At 40.4% G+C, this 21,137-nt stretch overlaps 1 protein-coding gene across 2 annotated transcripts in view; it reads right to left on the bottom strand.

Moving 5' to 3' along the window:
* The window catches only part of ROCK2 (Rho associated coiled-coil containing protein kinase 2), a 160,427-nt gene that overhangs the window by 11,557 nt on the left and 127,733 nt on the right, over window positions 1-21,137 (bottom strand). For both annotated transcript variants that reach the window (XM_038395924.2, XM_038395923.2), the window contains exons 29-32: window positions 20,946-21,034; window positions 19,491-19,569; window positions 18,966-19,227; window positions 17,993-18,206 (exon numbers count right to left, since the gene is read on the bottom strand). In XM_038395924.2, coding sequence (XP_038251852.1) covers window positions 17,993-18,206; window positions 18,966-19,227; window positions 19,491-19,569; window positions 20,946-21,034 — 644 coding nt within the window. The remainder of the gene's footprint in view (window positions 1-17,992; window positions 18,207-18,965; window positions 19,228-19,490; window positions 19,570-20,945; window positions 21,035-21,137) is intronic.

The raw sequence follows: 21,137 nt of genomic DNA, 5'->3' as shown, positions 1-21,137 counted from the left end.
GTTTCCCCCAAGCACTTTAAGCATGAGTCATGAGGATGCCCCAGTCCCCAGAGGGAAGTAAGAAAACAGGGAACGGGGGAGAACCCCCAAACGAAACTTCTCTACGAACTAACTAAAACACTAGAAAAAACTACACTAAGTAGAACTATATACAAGAACAACTGTTCGCTAGAAGAGCTTGCCCGAGGCAAGAGAACAAAGTAGCTCCAATGACTGTCACTGGTGGGAAGAAGGAACTGAAGAGGTGGCAGGTCAGCAGGGACCTATATTCACTGCCATAAGGGCACCACTCCAGGAGGCTCCACAGCCAACCCGACGGAAAACTTTCTGACGATCGAGCACGTGGTGCGCATACACCTACTTGGAATGGACATGAGCAATCATTTGAAGAAGAATGTTAACTAGACTGCAATTAATGTGCAAGTGAGTGCATCCCACTTTGCTCCTGAATAGTCAGAAGACAGTACCGGCAGGATTCATGATTCAATCTGATTACAAACTTTTGCTTCCTGATTCAGGATGATTATTTCTTTTTAACTTCTAACGCTGTCTACCATTTAGAATATAAATTTAAATACCACAATTTATTTCATGACTATGATGCAAAGCTTTCTAGATATTCTGAAAGTATGCCAGAACGTAAGGAAATCTTCCTGGGGTGAACATCGAGATTTATTGCCCCTCAAGTTATATATCATTTTAAGCTTTACCTGAGTCAATATTTACTTCTCATGTCAATAAAGCTTGATGTTCACTTCAACATAGTCAATATCAGTTTAATAAATTGGGCAAATATGGACCAGACCATGACCATCAGAAGGCTACTAAAATGTTCAGGTTTAGCGAAGGATTTTTGAGCATAGTTTTCTAACTGTTAGCTTTAAGGATTTAGGAGGAAAATTCATTTACAAATGTTTTACTAGAGACGTACAAGTACTCAACAGATTATAAATACATGAAAATCCTACTGACATCAACTTTGGAAAAGCTAGTGCTTTAGCAAAGATATTCTTCCAAGGACTTTTCTCTATTAGGATAATTTCTTAGTGGATGGCTGGCAACTGACTTACTCTGTGTATTTGGCTGATATACTCATCCAGTTTGACTGGTTTTGCAGTAATAATACAAATTTAACTCTGAAATAGGACTACTAGAGCTTGCCTTTTGTATCATCACTGATAGGTCTAAAAGTAAATTATTTACAAGTTGTTACTATGGTTACGATTTTGTTGTTTTGGGATGCAAGAATGGTCCTGGCACCACATTCAGCCAAAGTACTGAGAAGCAAGTCAGTGACCATTCATTTGAAAGAGACAAACTGGTTGAAAGTGGGGGAACTCAGTTACTGCAAGCACGGGCAAGGTTTAATCCTCTGATAGCCATTACTGTAAAAGTTTTTTGGGGACTATAAGACTTTTAACAAATTTTGTCCCTTCTCTTTTTACAAGTATCAATGTCTCTGTCACAAATGCATGTGCTATATATGGACACACATCATGATTTTCCTCCCCATAGCAAGTATAATTTAATGTGAACTTTTCATATAAAAAATGTATAGCAGAGAGAATCCAACAGGGCTACAAGATGTTACACATAGTTATCTAGGATTGTAAAGTAAAACTGTGTGTCAGAAATACAATGTGATCTGTATATAAAGATCACAGTAGTGCATACACAAAAAAGGGCAGAGTTAAGAGTGAACATTCAACTTTTATATTTCCTAACTTAAGTGTTTTATTTTCAACCTTCTATTCAACCTTAATGTTCTGTTAACACAGGAGTTTCTTGTACAGTATTATATACAAGTCAGTCCCAGAAGCTTTTTCTCAGAATATAATTTACATATCAGTAATGTAAAGCTGAAGAGAATGAATATGAGTATATCACCCAATCAGACAGGGCAGCTCTCATTCTACTGGCTCCTATCAGAGGACAGTCTGTGTAATTGGGAATTGTTGTTTTCGGAGAAACAAACACATGTTAGTATACATCAAAAATACATCACAATTATTCAACTGCGATGACCGGGAGAACCGCATGGTGACTTGCCTGCCTGGAGTGAAGGTTACGGATCTCTCAAGACATCCAGATAGGCTTATGTGTAGTGCTGGGGAGGAGTCGGTGGTCGTGATACATATAGGTATCAATGACAGAGGGAAGGAGAGGAGGAGTCCTGGAGGCCCAATTTAAGCTGCTAGGTAAGAGATTGAAGTCCAGGACCTCCATTGTACCATTCTCTAAAATGCTTCCATTCCCATGTACACGGCCAGTTAGCCAGGCAGAACTGCAGGGTCTCAATGCATGGATGAGATGATGGTGTAGGGAGGAGGGGTTTATATTTATTAGGAACTGGGGAAACTTTTGGGACAGGGGGAGCCTATACAAGGAAGATGGGCTCCACCTAAACCAAAATGGAACCAGATTGTTGGCACTTAAAATTAAAAAGCTCGTTGGGCGGTTTTTAAACTAAGGGCTGGGGAAAAGCCGACAGGTGCGGAGGAGCACATGGTTCGGACATCCCTTAGGAGAGGATCTATAAATGGAGTTTCCCTATGTCATAATAAGGAGGAGAGGATGGAAGATGATAAAATACAGGTAGGATTTGATGAGAACCACTCAAATGAAAAAAAGTTCCTTTCAATTACATTGTGTAATGGCAGGCAGCTAAACAGTGACAAGTTTTTAAAGTGCTTATTTACAAATGCTAGAAGTAAATAATAAGCTGGGTGAACTGGAGTGCCTTGTATTAAATGAGGATATTGACATAATATGCATCACAGAAACTTGGTGGAATGAGGATAATCAATAGGTCACAGTAATACTATAGTACAAAATATAGCGGAAGGACAGAACTGGTAGTGGTGGTGGGGGAGTGGCACTATATGTGAAAGAAAGCGTAGAATCAAACCAAGTAAAAATCTTAAATGAACCAAACTGTACCATAGAATCTCTATGGATAGTAATTCCATGCTCTAATAATAAGAATATAGCAGTAGCGATATATTACAGACCACCTGACCAGGTTGGTGATGGTGACTGTGAAATGCTCAGGAAGATTAGAGAAGCTATTAAAACAAAAAACTCAGTAATAATGGGGGATTTCAACTGCCCCCATATTGACTGGGTACATATCAAATCAGGACAGGATGCAGAGATAAAATTTCTTGACATCTTAAATGACTGCTTCTTGGAGCAGCTAGTCCTGGAACCCACAAGAGGAGAGGCAATTCTTGATTTAGTCCTGGAGCACAGGATCATAGAATATCAGGGCTGGAAGGGACCTCAAGAGATCATTTAGTCCAACCCTCTGTTCAAAGCAGGACCAATCCCCAACTAAATCATCCCAGCCAGGGCTTTGTCAAGCCTGACCTTGAAAACCTCTAAGGAAGGAGATTCCACCACCTCCCTAGGTAACCCTTCCAGTGCTTCACTACCCTCCTAGTGAAAAAGTTTTTCCTAACATCCAACCTAAACCTCCCCCACTACAACTTGAGACCATTACTCCTTGTTCTGAGAACAGAGAACAGTCTAGATCCATCCTCTTTGGAACCCCCTTTCAGGTAGTTGAAAGCAGCTATCAAATCCCCCCTAATTCTTCTCTTCCACAGACTAAACAATCCCAGTTCCCTAAGCCTCTCCTCAAGTCTTGTGCTCCAGCCCCCTAATCATTTTTGTTGACCTCCGCTGGACTCTTTCCAATTTTTCCACATCCTTCTTGAAGTGTGGGGCTCAAAACTGGACACAGTACTCCAGATCAGGCCTCACCAATGTCGAATAAAGGGGAATGATCACATCCCTTGATCTGCTGGCAATGCCCCTACAGCCCAAATTATACAGCCCAAAATGCCGTTAGCCTTCTTGGCAACAAGAGCACACTGTTGACTCATACCCAGCTTATCGTCCACTGTAACCACTACATCCTTTTCTGCAGAACTGCTGCCTAGCCATTTGGTCCCTAGGATCTAGTCCAAAAGGTGAATATAGCTGGACCTCTTGGTAATAGTGACCATAATATAATTAAATTTAACATCCCTGTGGCGGGGAAAACACCACAGCAGCCCAACACTGTAGTATTTAATTTCAGAAAGGGGAACTACACAAAAATGAGGAAGTTAGTTAAACAGAAATTAAAAGGTATAGCATCAAAAGTGAAATTCCTGCAAGCTGCACGGAAACTTTAAAGACAACATAATAGAGGCTCAAGTTAAATGTATACTCCAAATTAAGCAACATATAAAACCAAAAAAAGAACCACCTTGGCTAAACAACAAAGTAAAAAGCAGTAAGAGGCAAAAAGGCATCCTTTAAAAAGTGGAAGTTAAATTCTAATGGAGAAAACAGAAAGGAGCATAAACTCTGGCAAATGAAGTATAAAAATATAATTAGGAAGCCCAAAAGAGTATCTGAAGAACAGCTAGCAAAGACTCAAAAAGTAGTAGCAAAAAATGTTTTAAGTACATCAGAAGCAGTGGGGCCACTGGATGATCGAGATGATAAATGAGCACTCCAGGATAATAAGGCCATTGCGGAGAAACTAAATGAATTCTTTGCATAGGTCTTCACGGTTGAGGATCTGAGGGAGATTCCCAAACCTGAGCCATTCTTTTTAGGTGACAAATCTGAGGAACTGTCCCAGATTGAGGTGTCACTGCAGGATAGCTAATGTGATGCCAATTTTTAAAAAGGGCTCCCTGGCAATTACAGGCCGGTAAGCCTGACTTCAGTACTGGGCAAATGGGTTGAAACGACAGTCATGAACAAAACTGTCAGACAAATAGACTAACAGAATTTGTTGGGGAAGAGTCAACATGGTTTTTGTAAAGGGAAATCATGCCTCATGGATCTACCAGAATTCTTTGAGGAGGTCAACAAACATGTGCATAGGGGGATCCAGTGGATATAGTGTATTTAGATTTTCAGAAACCCTTTGACAAGGTCCCTCACCAAAGGCTCTTAAGCAAAGTAAGAAGTCATGGGATGAGAGGGAAGGTTCTCTCATGGATTGGTAACTGGTTAAAAGACAGGAAACAACGGGTAGGAATAAATGGTCAGTTTTCAGAATGGAGAGAGGTAAATAGTGGTGTCCCCCAGGGGTCTGTACTGGGAGCAGTCCTATTCAACATATTCATAAATGATCTGGAAAAAGGGGTAAACGGTGAGGTGGCAAAATTTGCAGAGGATACAAAACTACTCAAGATAGTTAAGTCCCAGGCAGACTGTGAAGAGCTAAAAAGGATCTCTCAAAACTGGGTGAATGGGCAACAAATTGGCAGATAAAATTCAATGTTGATAAATGCAAAGTAATGCACATTGGAAAACATAATCCCAATTATACATATAAAATGATGGGGTCTAAATTAGCTGTTACCACTCAAGAAAGAGATCTTGGAGTCATTGTGGATTGTTCTCTGAAAACATGCACTCAATGTGCAGTGGCAGTCAAAAAAGCAAAGAAAATGTTGGGAATCATTAAGACAGGGATAGATAATAAGACAGAAAATATCATATTGCCTCTATATAAATCCATGATATGCCCACATATTGAATACTGCATGCAGCTGTGGTAGCCCATCTCAAAAAAGATATATTGGAATTGAAAACGGTTCAGAAAAGGGCAACAAAAATGATCAGGGGTATGGAACGGCTGCCAGATGAGGAGAGATTAATAAAACAGGGACTTTTCAGCTTGGAAAAGAGATAACTAAGGGGGGAATATGATAGAGGTCTATAAAACCATGACTGGTGTGGAGAAAGTAAATAAGCAAGTGTTGTTTACTCCTTCTCATAACACAAGAACTAGGGGCACCAAATGAAATTAATAGGCAGCAGGTTTAAAACAAACAAAAGGAAGTATTTTTTCCACATAACACACTGTCAACCTGTGGAACTCCTTGCCAGAGGATGTCGTGAAGGCCAAGACTATAACAGGGTTCAAAAAAAGAACTAGATAAATTCATAGAGGATAGATCCATCAATGGCTATTAGCCAGGATGGGCAGGGATGGTGTCCCTAGCCTCTGTTTGCCAGAAGCTGGGAGTGGGCAACAGGGGGATGGATCACTTGTTCTGTTCATTCTCTCTGGGGAACCTGGCATTGGCCACTGTCGGAAGACAGGATACTGGGCTACATGGACCCTTGGTCTGACCCAGTATAACCGTTCTTATGCTAGTGAAACATGGCATTAAAAATTGAATTGTATTAAAATTAACCTATAACCTGATTAGGTCTGAAATCTGAGATAATTTAAAACTGGTATAGCACACAGGGAAAATCAGTCTGGGGTGATTTAATTATTTAGATCTCCCATTCCAGCCCTAAAATTCAAAGGGTTAAATTAAAACAATTATACTGTGTTGTCTCATCACATTCCAAAATACAACGGGGCCAATTAAAGTTATATATTCGCATATCACTACCTATCTTCTTAAGGCAATTCTTGCAGTTCTGTATGCTTGCTCAGCTGCTGATTTTACAAGTTACATAGATGATAACACACATCTGAGATAAGGAAAGGGCCCAATATGAACAGTTCAGGCTTTCCTTAGTGTTCTGTAGCATCTGCTACCCAGCAAAGAGGATTATGGACATTAGAAGTATAATAACTGTATTGTTATTGCATGGCATCACTAAAGGGTAGAGAAGTTAAGGTGGTTTGTGTGCTTGAACTATGTATTTTCATAGTTTAAATATCTGGATTCCTTTTAAGTGTAACCTTGATGCCGAATTTTGCATTTATAATGCTTGATTTTGTGATAATTGCAACATCTCTCTAATGTTTTTTACTCTTAAATTACTATATATAATCTCCAACTTTAACTCCATTTAAACATTTTTTTAAACTGGGAAGAAATGTAAGGCCTGACCCAAAGCCCAGTGAAGTAAATGGAAAGATACCAATGGAGCAGCTTCTCTTAAACATGTAATTTACCTACATTTTCCTGCAGCCCAGCTCAACACACACAAAACATTAAGTGTAAGAATTGGGTTTTCAGTAGAAATACCAGACAGGCAGTAAGATGCCTGCACTTTTTCCACTAAGTCCTTCAATATTTTGGTACAGCTGAAGTTCTAAATCACATATGATATAACTATATGAAGTTCCATTTCTAGAAGGTTTGGGGTGGAGTGGAATCTAATCTTTAAAGATAAGTAACTATACTGCTGGAGCATTCTTTAGTCCAGGAAAACTGCTAATTAGACTGTGATTCTAATAAGCTATTGGATAGCAAAGTAGTCAGTACTTACCTAAGAGAATATTAAAAATGAGATCAGTTTATTGTTTTGCTTTTGGAGTAAATTTATCTTTAGTGCATTCAGCATTAAAAAGTAAGAGAGACAGAAGGAAATATGGCTTTTCCTGCCTCTACACTGGATTTCAGCAGGTAGCTCCTACAAGCTGCAACTAATAGACTTCTCCATCTCCCTCAAAGAAAGATGGGGCAGAGAGAGAAAGCATGTGTACACATTCTTATCTGTTAATCTGTGTGCTTGTGACAGAAACAGACCGACAGAGAGGCTAAAACAACAGTGAAAGAAGAATTGGTACCTAACTTTAGCTACTCCTTTTCTCAGAGTCCCAATTTAAGATTTCAATAGTCTCCCTATTTTAAATCAACCATTTTAATCCTGACTTGGCAAAAATGTAAAGAATTAAATGATGTATGAAATAGAGAAGGCAACAACTTATACCATCTCTACGTATTAGGTAGAACTGTTTGGAAAATTCTGAAAAGAACCAACTAAATTTAATTGGTTTTTTGTTTGTTTCATTTTTGGGGGGAGGGAGGATGTTTTCTAATTAGCTCTAATATTAGCAAAAAGTCATCTAGGTTTGTATGCTGGCACACATAATGGAGTATACATGGAGACTCCCTTTCAATAAACTAGCCTGAGTTTTCCCTCTATTAACAACAATCCGACACTGTGAGAGGATGATATTGGATATCAGAAGAGGAACTTCTCTAAAAGATCACTGGTTGGTAGTGACAACTAGCCCATAGTATTGTGCATCATTGAGAACATTACCCCTCACAACTGAACAATTTCTCTTGATGAAGTTTGTGCAAACATCAGTCAACTTGCTGATCCTCTCCTCTGACAGACTACTGCACTAAGCACAACCCTTTCAAAAAAAAAAAATCAATTGTCTAGATAAAGTTAGAGCCCTCTTCTCCTGATTATAAACCAAAGACTAGGCAGAAGTAAGCTAATCATCTAGATAAATTTTCAAGTACATTTTCCTCTGTCTTAAGATAACAGAATCCACTATCAAAACCTTTGGAAAAAACTGAGGGGAAGAGAAATGAAAATCTGATGTGGAGAGATGAGAATTAACAATTGTCTTTGTCAACAGCAAATCTCAGGATTCTCCAGTGGAGATTAGCTATGTGAATATGAAAGACTGAATCTTAAAGGCCTAAGCAGGGACACATGCACGCTGGAGATGAATGAATGTCTGCAAAGATGGTATTGATCAGAGGATGTGGGGCTTCCTCAACCACGAGATGCCATTCGGGAGGGAGGATTATTGGTAAGAGATGGAGTCCATCTGACCAAGAAGAGGAGCATCCTTGGACACTGACTACCCAACCTATGAGGAAGGCTTTAAAATAGGTTCAAAGGGAGGAGAAGAAAAATGCCCACAGGTTGGTATATAAAAAAAGTGACCTTCACAGAGGGCGAGATGCTAGGGGGATAGGGGAGGGAAAATGGACAATTACAATAGTTTCAAAGAAGCAATAAGAGGGAAAAACTGGATGTCTATACACAAATGTAAGGAATATGGGGAATAAACAAGAAGAACTGGAAGAATTAGTACATAAAAGTTAAGTCTTAATTTAGGTTATCACTGAGACTTGGTGGGATAAATCTCATGATAGAGTACGGGTATGGAAGACTATATCTTATTCAGGAAGGAGAGACAGGGGAAAAAGGGAGGGGGTATTGCTGTATACATCAAGAATGCATACACTTCTTCTGGACTTGTTTATAGACCTAATGGGGGTCAAAGTGGACTTTTTGTGGTTGACAAATTACCTGAGAAGATAGCAGATGGTAGAGGAATTGGGTTGCTAACTGGACTTCCTTGTATTATCTGCCTGTAAGAAGCCAGTCATCAAGCTATGGGAAGACAGTAAACCCATTTCTTCTCATCCAAGCTGCCACCGCTGAAAAGACCTTCGTAAAGATCCTGGGTGCCATAGATAGTCTCAGTAGAAGGATTCTGAATAGTTAATGGTCATGACCAAGGAGGAACCTGAGGAACCTTCTGTGAGCTGGGTGAATGTCTATATGAAAGTAAAAAGAAAAGGAGTACTTGTGGCACCTTAGAGACTAAAATTTATTTGAGCATAAGCTTTCGTGAGCTACAGCTCACTTCATCGGATGCATTTGGTGGAAAAAACAGAGGGGAGATTGATATTCACACACAGAGAACATGAAACAATGGGTTTTATCATGCACTCTGTAAGGAGAGTGATCACTTAAGATAAGCCATCACCAGCAGCGGGGAGGGGGGGGGAGAGAAGAGAGGAAAACCTTTCATGGTGACAAGCAAGATAGGCTATTTCCAGCAGTTAACAAGAACATCTGAGGAACAGTGGGGGGTGGGGTGGGGGGGAGAAATAACATGGGGAAATAGTTTTTACTTTGTGTAATGACTCATCCATTCCCAGTCTCTATTCAAGCCTAAATTAATTGTATCCAGTTTGCAAATTAATTCCAATTCAGCAGTCTCTCGTTGGAGTCTGTTTTTGAAGCTTTTTTGTTGAAGGATAGCCACCCTCAGGTCTGTAATCGAGTGACCAGAGAGATTGAAGTGTTCTCCAACTGCTTTTTGAATGTTATAATTCTTGACGTCTGATTTGTGCCATTTATTCTTTTACGTAGAGACTGTCCAGTTTGACCAATGTACATGGCAGAGGGGCATTGCTGGCACATGATGGCATATATCACATTGGTAGATGCGCAGGTGAACGAGCCTCTGATAGTGTGGCTAATGTGATTATGCCCTATGATGGTGTCCCCTGAATAGATATGTGGATAGAGTTGGCAACGGGCTTTGTTGCAAGGATAGGTTCCTGGGTTAGTGGTTCTGTTGTGTGGTATACGTCTTTCAAGTCTAGAGCCACGAATCACATGGCCTCGTCCAGAGAGGGAATTACTGATACCAATATAAAGAAAAGGAGTACTTGTGGCACCTTAGAGACTAACAAATTTATTTGAGCATAAGCTTTCGTGAGCTACAGCTCACTTCATCAGATGCATGAATAAATCTGTTAGTCTCTAAGGTGCCACAAGTACTCCTTTTCTTTTTGCAGATACAGACTAACACAGCTGCTACTCTGAAACCTGATACCAATATGACCATGGAAAATTTTAATTTTTGTATAAATACATTTAGCCAGTGTAAGCTAAGAATCAGTCTCCAGTCCCCATTCTTTTTGGGGACTAAGAAGTAAGGGGAATAGAATACTTTCCCTTGATGTTGAGGTGGAACTCTTTCTATGGTTCTCCAGTGGAGAAATGAGTCCACTTCTTGACACAGAATTTGGTCATGAGATTTGTCTCAGAAAAAGGAACCATAAAGAGGTTTTATGGGCTGGAGTTGACAGAAGCTCAATCAAATAGCCATAGTGTATAATTTCCAGCTCTCGTTTGTCTGTTGTTAAAGCTCTCCAGTTGTGGGTCTTCAAAAATACCGAGAGGCAATAGGTCTTGACAGTCCCATCAAAAGAAATTCGTCATCTGTGGGTTAGCGTGAAGTGTGGCAATGGATGTTGCAGGAGCTGTGTACTTAGGCCTTTGTATCTTTTGTTGTTTGAGTGGTGGTTCCTGGAAGCACTGGTGGTAAAATGGTTGAAGAGGTAGTCTTGCTCTGTACTCCTGTTTATGATACTTTCTTTTAGGGGCAGGGGTATAGATACTCAGAAAACAAAGCATTGTCTTTGAGTCCTTGAAAGAGTGAAGAGAAGCATCCTCTTTTCACAGAGTAATTTAACTGAATCAAAGGGCAGATCTTGAATTGTATTCTGCACCTCTCTAGGAATACCTGAGGATTGTAACCCAGAATCCCCCCTCATGGGAATGGCCATAGCATGCACAGGATCTACTGCAGTCTGGAGATACGTTTTGGCCACTAGTTTGCCTTCACAAATTATGGACTGGAACTGAGGTCTATCTTCCTGAGAGAGCTTATCCTTAAAATCCAACAACCACGATGATTAATGAAGTTGTATTTAGTTAGAAGGGCCTGATAATTTGACATTCCAAATTGGAGAGAGGGGGAAGAGAAGATTTTTCTCCTTAGGAAGCTGAGCTGTTCAACACCCTTGTCCAAGGATATAGTTTTGGAATGTTGCAGTCTGGATCTTTTGGTGCTTGTTTGTACCACCAGAGTTGGGCCGGGTGCAAGAGAATAGAAACTCTGCCCCCTTACATGGAAAGTAGCAGCATATCTCAGCTCTCTTTGCATTGGAAGTGCAAGAAGAGGGAGTGTGCCACACTGTTCTAGCTGTATTCATGATGGCCCCATTTATCGTGAAGGCCTCTCAACAGGGACTTGAGGGTTACAAGAAATCCAGAAATCTATGTTAGGGCTCCTGAATCTCTTCAGGCTGTATCTGGAGCTCAAACACCACCCTTTGTAGGAACTCCTGATATTGCTTGTGGTCATCTGGCAAAGATGGCAAAGATGGTGATAACTGCCTCATTTGGGAAAGATCATGAAATTGCTCCCGAATCATCAGAAATGTCAGATCCAGTTCAACTTCATTTTCCCCATACACTGATGGGGCCAGTTTGTGTTGGCCAGGAGATGGTAAGTAAGGCTCACATACTTCTCCCAGGAGCGTAAAGTAGGCATCCCAGGGGCCCCAAGGACCCCAATATGAGGAATCAAGTGGCTGAGGAGGACCCCATGGCACAAGGTGGCACCTGTGTCTTGGAAAGTCATATCTGGTTGGAGAATGGAACCCAATCTCTGAGGACCAGTTTCTAAACAGTAAGATTAGGACCCTTCTGGAACTTCCTACTCAACGAATGAAAAAGCCGGATCCTGAACTATCAGTGTAACCAACAGTACTGGGTATTCAGGCTTGTGGGTGGCAGAAGAGAGCAGATTTGTATCCTTGGAATAACTTCCTTTTCTGGAGTAACTATGTCTCTGAATAAAGAGGGACATAAGGGGGGAGGGTGATGATAGGGGAGAGCAAAAATATCCTTTGGAAAGACTTAAGTCTCGAACCAGCCTAGGGTTTGGCGGGAGCTGGTGGAACTGTTGGAGCTGATGATTCCCTGGTCACAGTGGAAGTTGGATCCCACCACAGCTGTGACTACATCGGTACAGGGTCTGACCTGGATGTCAAAGGGATGTCTGCCTTTCGGTTTACACATTGGAATCAATATCAGAACTTAAGTATCTGTGCTTCTTTGCACCACTTCCTCCTGATGAGGTGATTTACTTGGGTCTAAATCTTGAGGACCCATGCACAAAGACTCTCCCAACTTTGAAGAATGCAGAAAGGGAGGGATCTCTTGTCTTCAGGGAAGCTTTCAAAAAAGATTTGTTTCTATGCTTGTGAAAAGCCCCTTGCTCTCTTGAGAAGCCTTCTTCTTAGGCTTGGAAGTCTTAGCTTTGACTCCTGAGCTTGTGCTCAGAGGAGCACTCCCTGTTGACTGAGGTCAATGTACTGGGGTGGGGGTGGGGCAAAGGGCGGAGGCATGGTGTGTCTCTCAATGGCCCAGATCTGATCGGGGTCTCCTGGTCTTCTCCATCAGATATTTTCTAAACCTTAGCTCTCAACCTTCATGAGTTCTGAGAGAGAAGGAGAGGCCAATATTGTACTTAGATGAGATGTGAACCCCACCTAGGCAGTAAAGCCAGCGTTGGTGTTCGTCACTCTCTGAAAAGGAGTGGCAGCAGAAAATGCAATTCTTGAACCCTGGGAAACTGGACATAATCCTAACTTCCCTGGGAGGATTTCCAGGAGGCAGGGAAAAATAACTAACTACACTAGTAGTTAACGCTAAAAGAATAAAATACCAAAACTATTTACAATATGTTTACAGATTGAAGGAGTCAAGGGAAGAAGCTGTGGACACAGAAGATTCTGACTTAGGCCATGAAGTGGTAAGAAAGAACTAGAGAGGTGCCAGTCTGCACTGCCCCTTATGCCCTCTGTTCAGAACACAAAAAGAATTGTGCATATGCAGACCAATGGACACAGTTTACTAAAAATCTCCAGATTCAGGTGCATGGTGCACATGTGTACCCACATCTGGAATATACATAGGGACCATTCATTTGAAGAAATACTAATGGGTGTTGCAATGTAATTATAAATGGAGAATCATCATCGAGCAGGTGTGTTTCTAGTAGAGTCCCACAAGAATCTCCTTCTTGGCCTTATGCCATTTAACATTTTATCAGTGATCTGGAAAAACAAAATCCTCACTGATGAAATTTGCAGATAATACAAAAATTGGAGAAGTGGTAAATAATAAAGAGGAGAGATCACTGATACACAGCAATCTGGATTACTTGGTAAACTGGGTACATGCAAACAATATGAGTTTTAATATGCCTAAATATAAATGTATGCATCTAGGAACAAAGAACGTAGGCTACACTTACAAGCTAGGGGCACTCTATCCTGGGAAGCAGACTATGAAAAAGATTTTGGGGTGGAAGATAGTCAGCTGAATATGAGCTCCCAGTACAATACCACAGCCAAAATGGTTTAATGAAATTCTTGGATGCATAAATAGGGGAATCTACAGTAGGCATAGAGAGGTTATTTTACTTTTGTAACTGGCACTGGTGCAACTGCTTTTGGACCATTGTGTCCAGTTCTGGTGTCCTCAATTCAGACAGATGTTGATTAACTGAAGATGGTTCAGAGAAAAGTCATGAGAACATGTAAATGATTAGAAAACATATCTTATAGTGACAGATTCAAGGAATTCAATCTATTTAGCTTAAAGAAAAGGTTAAGGGGTGATCTGATCAATCTATAAGTACCTACATGGGGAACAAATATTTAATAATGGGCTCTTCAATGTAGCAGAGAAAACATGATTCAATGTTTGGAAGTTGAAGCTAGACAAATTCAGATTGGAGATCATGCTCAACTAATTATTTGGGGGAAGTTCTATGGCCCTGTATTACTCAGGAGGTCAGAGTAGATGATCACAATGGTCCCTTCTGGCTTATGAATCTATGAACAGTCCTCAAATATATTAAGGCTGTTATAAAGAGAATGACAGGTTTCAGAGTAGCAGCCGTGTTAGTCTGTATTCGCAAAAAGAAAAGGAGTACTTGTGGCACCTTAGAGACTAACAAATTTATTTGAGCATAAGCTTTCGTGAGATGATGAAGTGAGCTGTAGCTCACGAAAGCTTATGCTCAAATAAATTTGTTAGTCTCTAAGGTGCCACAAGTACTCCTTTTCTTTTTATAAAGAGAATGGTGATCAATTATTCTCTATGTCCACTGAAGATAGGACAAATAGTAATCAGCTTAATCTAAAGCAAGGGAAATTTAGGTTAGATATTAGGAGAAAATTTCTAATTATAAGGATAGTTAAGCACTGGAATATGGTTCTGTGGGAGATTGTGGAATTCCTGTCATTGGAGGTTTTTAAGAAGAGGTTTGACCAACAACTGTCAGGGATGGTCTAGGCATACTTGATTCCTGCCTCAGCACAGAGGGTTGCACTAGATGACCTCTTGAGGTCCATTTCACAGCTCTATGATTCCATAAGCCATTAGTGACTTTCTGGCATCTGTGTTCTACCATCACTATGCTGCTTAGCAGGGTCTTTTATTCTGAAAAGCACATTTGTTGAAAACACCTCTCTGTTACCTATGTTGGCCATCAATTGATGAAAAAAAGGATGGGGAGTCCTGCTGCTCTTTATCAGACACTTTTCTTTGTTACCACAGAGAATTCTGAGAGCTTGGCTGAGTTCTGTGCTCTTTCAGTCAGAAGAATCGTTTATATTTACATCAGTCCTTGTGTTCTGGAGAGGGACAATAAAATAAAGAACAGTCCCTATTGAAGAGTATGTTCTCTTGTACTCTGGAAGGAACATTTCTGAAGTGTCAAGACTCCAAGTTTTTCAGCAATTAGATGTCAAAAAGAGACCATCCCTTTAAGTGGGACTCCTTTCTCAGGGCACTGAACATGCAGGAGACTGGCTCTTGCAGTGCTGTAAATGGGGGAGAGGGACCTGTGGGGGGAAACAGCTTGACAGCTCCATTTATTCTTCACTAAGAGTGATATAAAGGCTAAGGAATATAGAAATTTGTCAAAAAGAAAAGGAGTACTTGTGGCACCTTAGAGACTAACAAATTGAGCTGTAGCTCACGAAAGCATTATTCTCAAATAAATTTGTTAGTCTCTAAGGTGCCACAAGTACTCCTTTTCTTTTTGTGAATACAGACTAACACGGCTGCTACTCTGAAACCAGAAATTTGTCCATGCAACTATCCAATGGATTAGCTGACACAGCGGGTGGGAAATGGACCAACTAGCACCTTTGAATCCTAAAGATTCATTGCCCCCAAACTGTGGCAAAACTTTAGGGTGGTTGGAGGTGGATGCGTAAGTAAATAGTACTCGTGCCTGGAAACACAGGCTGAAAAGTAAGCTAAAGAGAAATATCTTCTGTGTCCTGTATGAAGTTAGATAAGATTGACACTGAGGGCTCTGAGGACAGGAATAGTCCTGATGCCAATTTTTCCTCACCTGGATTAGATGGACAATAGAGAAGGTAGAAGTAGCATATTTACTTAAACACTGGGTGAGCTTTAACAGGAATACCTGACATTTAGCACTTTACATATTCAAAGGGCTCTTGTAACAGTATGTACACATTACTTGAGCGCGCGCACACACACACAGATTATTAAGGTTGCAACGTCAAGCACCCAAAAGTTAGGCAATTCCAGAATTAAGATTGCCTTAGTTCAGCCCTCTTGTGAATATGCATTATTATAGGGACTTGAATTACACAAATACATGCTCTTTTTTCCACAGAACTCCTGCCTCATTCAGTGCACAGACAATGAATCAGTGTTGTGTAATGAATAAGGTTGTTGTCTGTCAGACCCTTACTTAATTTTTTGCAGAAGTTGGAATGTGTGTGGTGAATGAGGCAGATGACGGCAAGAAGAGAAAGGATAGTTTCATGGTGAAGGCAGCTGAACGCTGCCCTGGGGAAAATGGATTCTATCCCTTGCCTCTGCCACAAAGTTCCTACGGGTATGTCTATACTGCCTGCCAATCCAGCGCTCTCCCATCGAGTCCTGTACTCCACTGCCGCGAGAGGCGCAGGCAGAGTCGATGGGGGAGTGGCAGCAGTCGACTCACCGCAGTGAAGACACCTCGGTGAGTAGGTCTAAGTATGTTGACTTCAGCTACGTTATTCACTAGTGTAGACCAGGCCTATGTGATGGCGGGCAAGTCACTAATACCAAACTTTTCACAAATGATCATTAATTGTGTGTTCCTCATTTTCTAGCTCCCCAACCTGAAACCTTGAGGTATGGTTTGAAGAAGTGCTGACATTGCAACTTTTAAAATAAGTGTGTCTGTGTGTGTACTGTCCTAGATTTTTCAAAGAAGCAAACTAAAAAAATAGAAATTCCATCTGGTGGAATCATATTGACACCCACAAGGGTAATTACCAGAGTTGCAACCTTTAGATCCACTGCACAGATCTCTGCCACTTGACCTAACAGAGTAACTGATAAGAGTAGTACATAGTCATCCGCTAGAACTAGAGCAGAGGGCGGAGAGAGACTTTTGCCAGTGGGTTTTCACAGATATTTGTAAATAGCACAGGGATAGTGAGATTCTGGAATATCAGATTCTATTCCAAGTGTGGAGTGGCTCTAGTGGTCACAGACCCTTCTGCCCCAGTACCTACTAGCCTCTCTTTGCCCCAGTCTCCTCGCTACGCCAGTCCCAGACTCACCTCCTACCAGTGTTTCCAGTCCCAGCTATTCCCCATCCTCTCCTTCCCACATAGCTCCTTGCCCCCAATCTACTCCTTCTACTACCCTACCTCTCCTCTGAGGTCTGGCTCTTGTCCCCTCTGTATTCAAGTCAGACTGCTCCTCCTCTATGCTGCCTAGTTTCTGGGTGCCTCCACAGAAGCAATGAGAACACAGAAGAAACACAATGGCCTATAGGAGCACCTACAGGGAAAAAAATCTTACTTAGCATCTGCAGCCCTGAGATGCAGCATGTTCAGTGCACACAGAATCTTCAGAGAATTTAGGTGCCAACCGCTAACAAGTCTCTACTGAGCATGTGTGAACTAAGAATTTTCAAAGGCTTGTAAATTCGCCAAATTTGGGTGTCTTCCCCCCCACCCCCCCCGGACAGTAAAAAGCACATTCCTGATACAAAGGCAACCAGCACTGACAGATTTAAATTCCCTGCTCCAAAAGCATGGAGGCACTATTACTTCTTAATGAAATACCTGTAAGAACTTTTTTTAACGTGAGCAAAACAACATATTTTCCCCTAATCTCACGCTCAAACAGATGAACTATTTTTGCTGCAATGTTCCCAAGACATTTGGCATAGGAAATTTTAGCCCAAATGGTTAAAATTTCACAAAAAGTTATAAGCAACTGAAAACAGGATCTTATAATGTGAAGCAAAAAGCACCCTTTCACATAGGTGACTGCTACCAGTTCTGCCTATAATATATAACATATACAGTAGATTTAATTCAGAGATAAGCTCATTTAAATAAGGAAATGAAACATGCTTCCTCACACAGCTTTCTTAATATTTTGTATACTGGAATTCACAAAAGATGACAGGCCGGTCTTGCATTTCATAAGTCATAGTATAAATACAAAAGGAAACAAAACAAAAAAAGATATCTTTGTGAATTGCCCATAACACTTATGTAATGCAATGTATCACAGTGGGAAACTGTTTAAAGTTATTCTTTAATAGCAACTTTTGTGTTACCTTGGTTTGTTTGGAGGAAGCTGTCGGCTTGGCCGTCTCATAGACTGATTTGGCTGTACCTTCATGGAAGTTCTAGGAGAAGATCGAGCAAAGGGGTCAGGTGCTGGAGGCTTTTTTGGAATTTTTTTCACCAATCGGCTCACCCATTTCTGTTGTTCCTCTGTAGAATTAGCTAACAATAGTAGATTCTTTGCAGTTGAAATATCATAATACACTGTAAGAGAAATTTTAAAACAAAATCTCATTATTACATTTTTTACATGAGCTCACCTTAAAAAAAAACTAATGGCCAGATCCTTGGGTTCTCATAAATTGCACAGAGTGGAAGTCAAGTGGTGCAATACAAACCCACTTGGGCTGTTATGATCACAATGCTACTTTGGGTATAGATTATGCCACCGCACCTTTAACCTTCCCGCCAAAGGAGCCTTTCCAATCTATCCACAGTCTGCACCCTCTTCTGATTTCTTCCATTTGGAGGATAAGGGGATGATTATACTCCATGTTACTAAGGAAGCAGGTATACAGGGAAACAAACATATGCTGTTACAGCCATCTCATATGCCCATAAGAGATAGTGAGCATAGAGAACTGTGGAACTCAGTCCAGAGGGAGCAACTTTTCCGAGTGTCATAATCTGTATTGCCACATACATTGACATCTCTGTCCCATACTGAAATGCAATACAATCCACTGTGTAAGTAGCCTTTTTGGATAGCCCTTCCCTTATGATGTTGACAGCACTGAAAGTATGTGACATACATGCCCCTATGCTGGCTGAATGTCACTATACTGCAGTGAGCTGATCTTCCCTAACAGAATCCTGATATGCACCCAAGGATCTGTCACTCCAGCAGTTACTACCTTTTACCTTGAGCTTATACGAGATCACATCATTATGAGAAACCTGTATCTGAATTACTACCTTTAGTTAATTGGCAACCAGGCATTTATTCAATTATTTACTACTTACCTTTGCAAGGTGCTATAATCTCTTCCTTTTTATCCATGTGATCTTTGTGACATTTGATATGGCAGCGGCGGCACTCTAGAGCAGGAGGAGGTTTAAACATGTGCCACAGTGGCTTCATACAAGCCTCACAGTTGGTTGGAAAATGATACAGAGTGGGTATAAACTCATGTCCCTTGTGGCAAATGTAATTTGATTTCTCCCCCATAGGCTCCACAGGAAATTCTGGTTCCTTCTTGCTTTCTCCTTCATTAGCATACAGAATCTAGAGTTAAAGCAAAATAACCACAACATTCATACTCAATGGGTGTAGGTAAAGGGCAATAATTTCGTTAGCAAAATTCAGGAATACAAATTAGAGTAGGTTAGAATGGGTTTTCTTGACAATTTATATGATCTACTTTTCTCACTTGTACTTGTGCCTTCTTTAATAAAAAAATTAAAATATTTTTGAAGCATCTTGTATTTATTTGCATAAGGAATTTTATAAGTTTGTTTTTCTAAAAATACTAATTTATAACTACATACCTGGAATATCCTGGGAATCTCTTTGGAATCTGCTCTGTACACATCGGTCTGTGTGACTGGCCGGACATGAAACAATTTGCTGTAGAAGCAGATTTTAAAGAAATAAAACAAAAAAATACATTTGATATTAGAGTGTTATCTAATTATTAAATGTACTGATTTAAAATATACAATTAATTACGGAATTGTATTGTACCTTAGCTAATAAGGTACATCAGTGTGATGTAAAGACTGCCAGCAAACAAAATTCTAAATCCACTTTATTCAACTCCTATTCCCAACTCTGCATATCAATCTCCAGCCATTAAACCACATAGCCAAATTAAGAGCCAAACCACAAGAGCCAAATTAAATCTGAATAGCTGCATTCTGCACTTGTTAAGCAGAATGTTAGGAACCATTAAGAAAGGATTAGATAATAAGACTGAAAATGTCATATTGCCTCTGTATAAATCGATGGTACACCCACACCTAGAATATTGCCCAGTTCTGGTCACCTTATCGCCAAAAGGATACATTAGAATGGGAAAAGGTACTGAGAAGGGCAACAAAAATGATTAGGGGTATGGAACAGTTTCCATATGAGGAGAGATTAAAAACACTGGGACTTTTCAGCTTGGAAAAGAGGCGATATGATAGAGGTCTATAAATCTTGACTGGCATGGAGAAAGAGAATAAGGAAGCATTATTTACTCCTTCACATAACACAAGAACCAGGGGTCACACAATGAAACTAATAGGCAGCAGGTTTAAAACAAACAAAAGGAATATTTCTTCACATAATGGACAGTCAATCTGTGGAACTCGTTGCCAGCGGATGTGGTGAAGGCCAAAACTATAATGGAGTTCAAAAAAGAAATAGGTAAGTTTATGGAAGATAGGTCCATCAATGGCTATTAGCCAAGATGATCAAGGATGCAAACCTATGCTCGAGTGTTCCTTGCTTCTGTTTGTCAGAAGCTGGGAATGGACAACAGGGGATGGATCAATCACTGTTTACCTGTTCTATTCATTCCTTATGAAGCATCTGGCATTGGCCACTGTTGGAAGATAGGATACTGGGCTAGATGGACCATTGGTCTGACCCAGTATGGCCATTCTTATGTTTACGTATGGCACTTGTAACCCACAGCCGAGTGCGTGACACAGTTTCCCCACTCTGTGCCAATCTGCAGAGGATATGAGTTGTTACAGCCCCCAGCTATAAAGTTTTGGCTCTTTAGTTCAAGCTGTAGCTCCTCAAGCTCTTAGTTCTGGAGGTCTCTAGATCAGTGCCCAGTGTGTCAGACACACACTGACTGACCTCAAACTGTAATTTAAACATATGACAACAGAGTCATTATCAGCTCTCAAAAATAATTTTCTAAAGTTGTTTTCTTTTCAAGGCCATCTGCTAATGTTCACCTGAAAGTTAATGAAGTAATGTATACCACAATCTCCTTTAATAATACTTACTCAATATCTAACACCATGTAGGGGTTAGAATGTTCTTTATCTTGTTCACTATCATAGAACAGAATCTTCTTACTGCTTACAATTACATACTGTTAAAAAAGATACAAAGGTATTAACTTAGTTCTTGAAATACAGACTTTATCTCAAGTATTTATTTCTGCCAAGTCAAATACTTTCATAAAATTCTTTCAT

Source organism: Dermochelys coriacea, chromosome 3 (genome assembly GCF_009764565.3).
Source record: "Dermochelys coriacea isolate rDerCor1 chromosome 3, rDerCor1.pri.v4, whole genome shotgun sequence".
In the NCBI taxonomy this organism is placed as follows: Eukaryota; Metazoa; Chordata; order Testudines; family Dermochelyidae; genus Dermochelys; species Dermochelys coriacea.
This window is presented reverse-complemented; position numbering and strand designations above follow the sequence as displayed.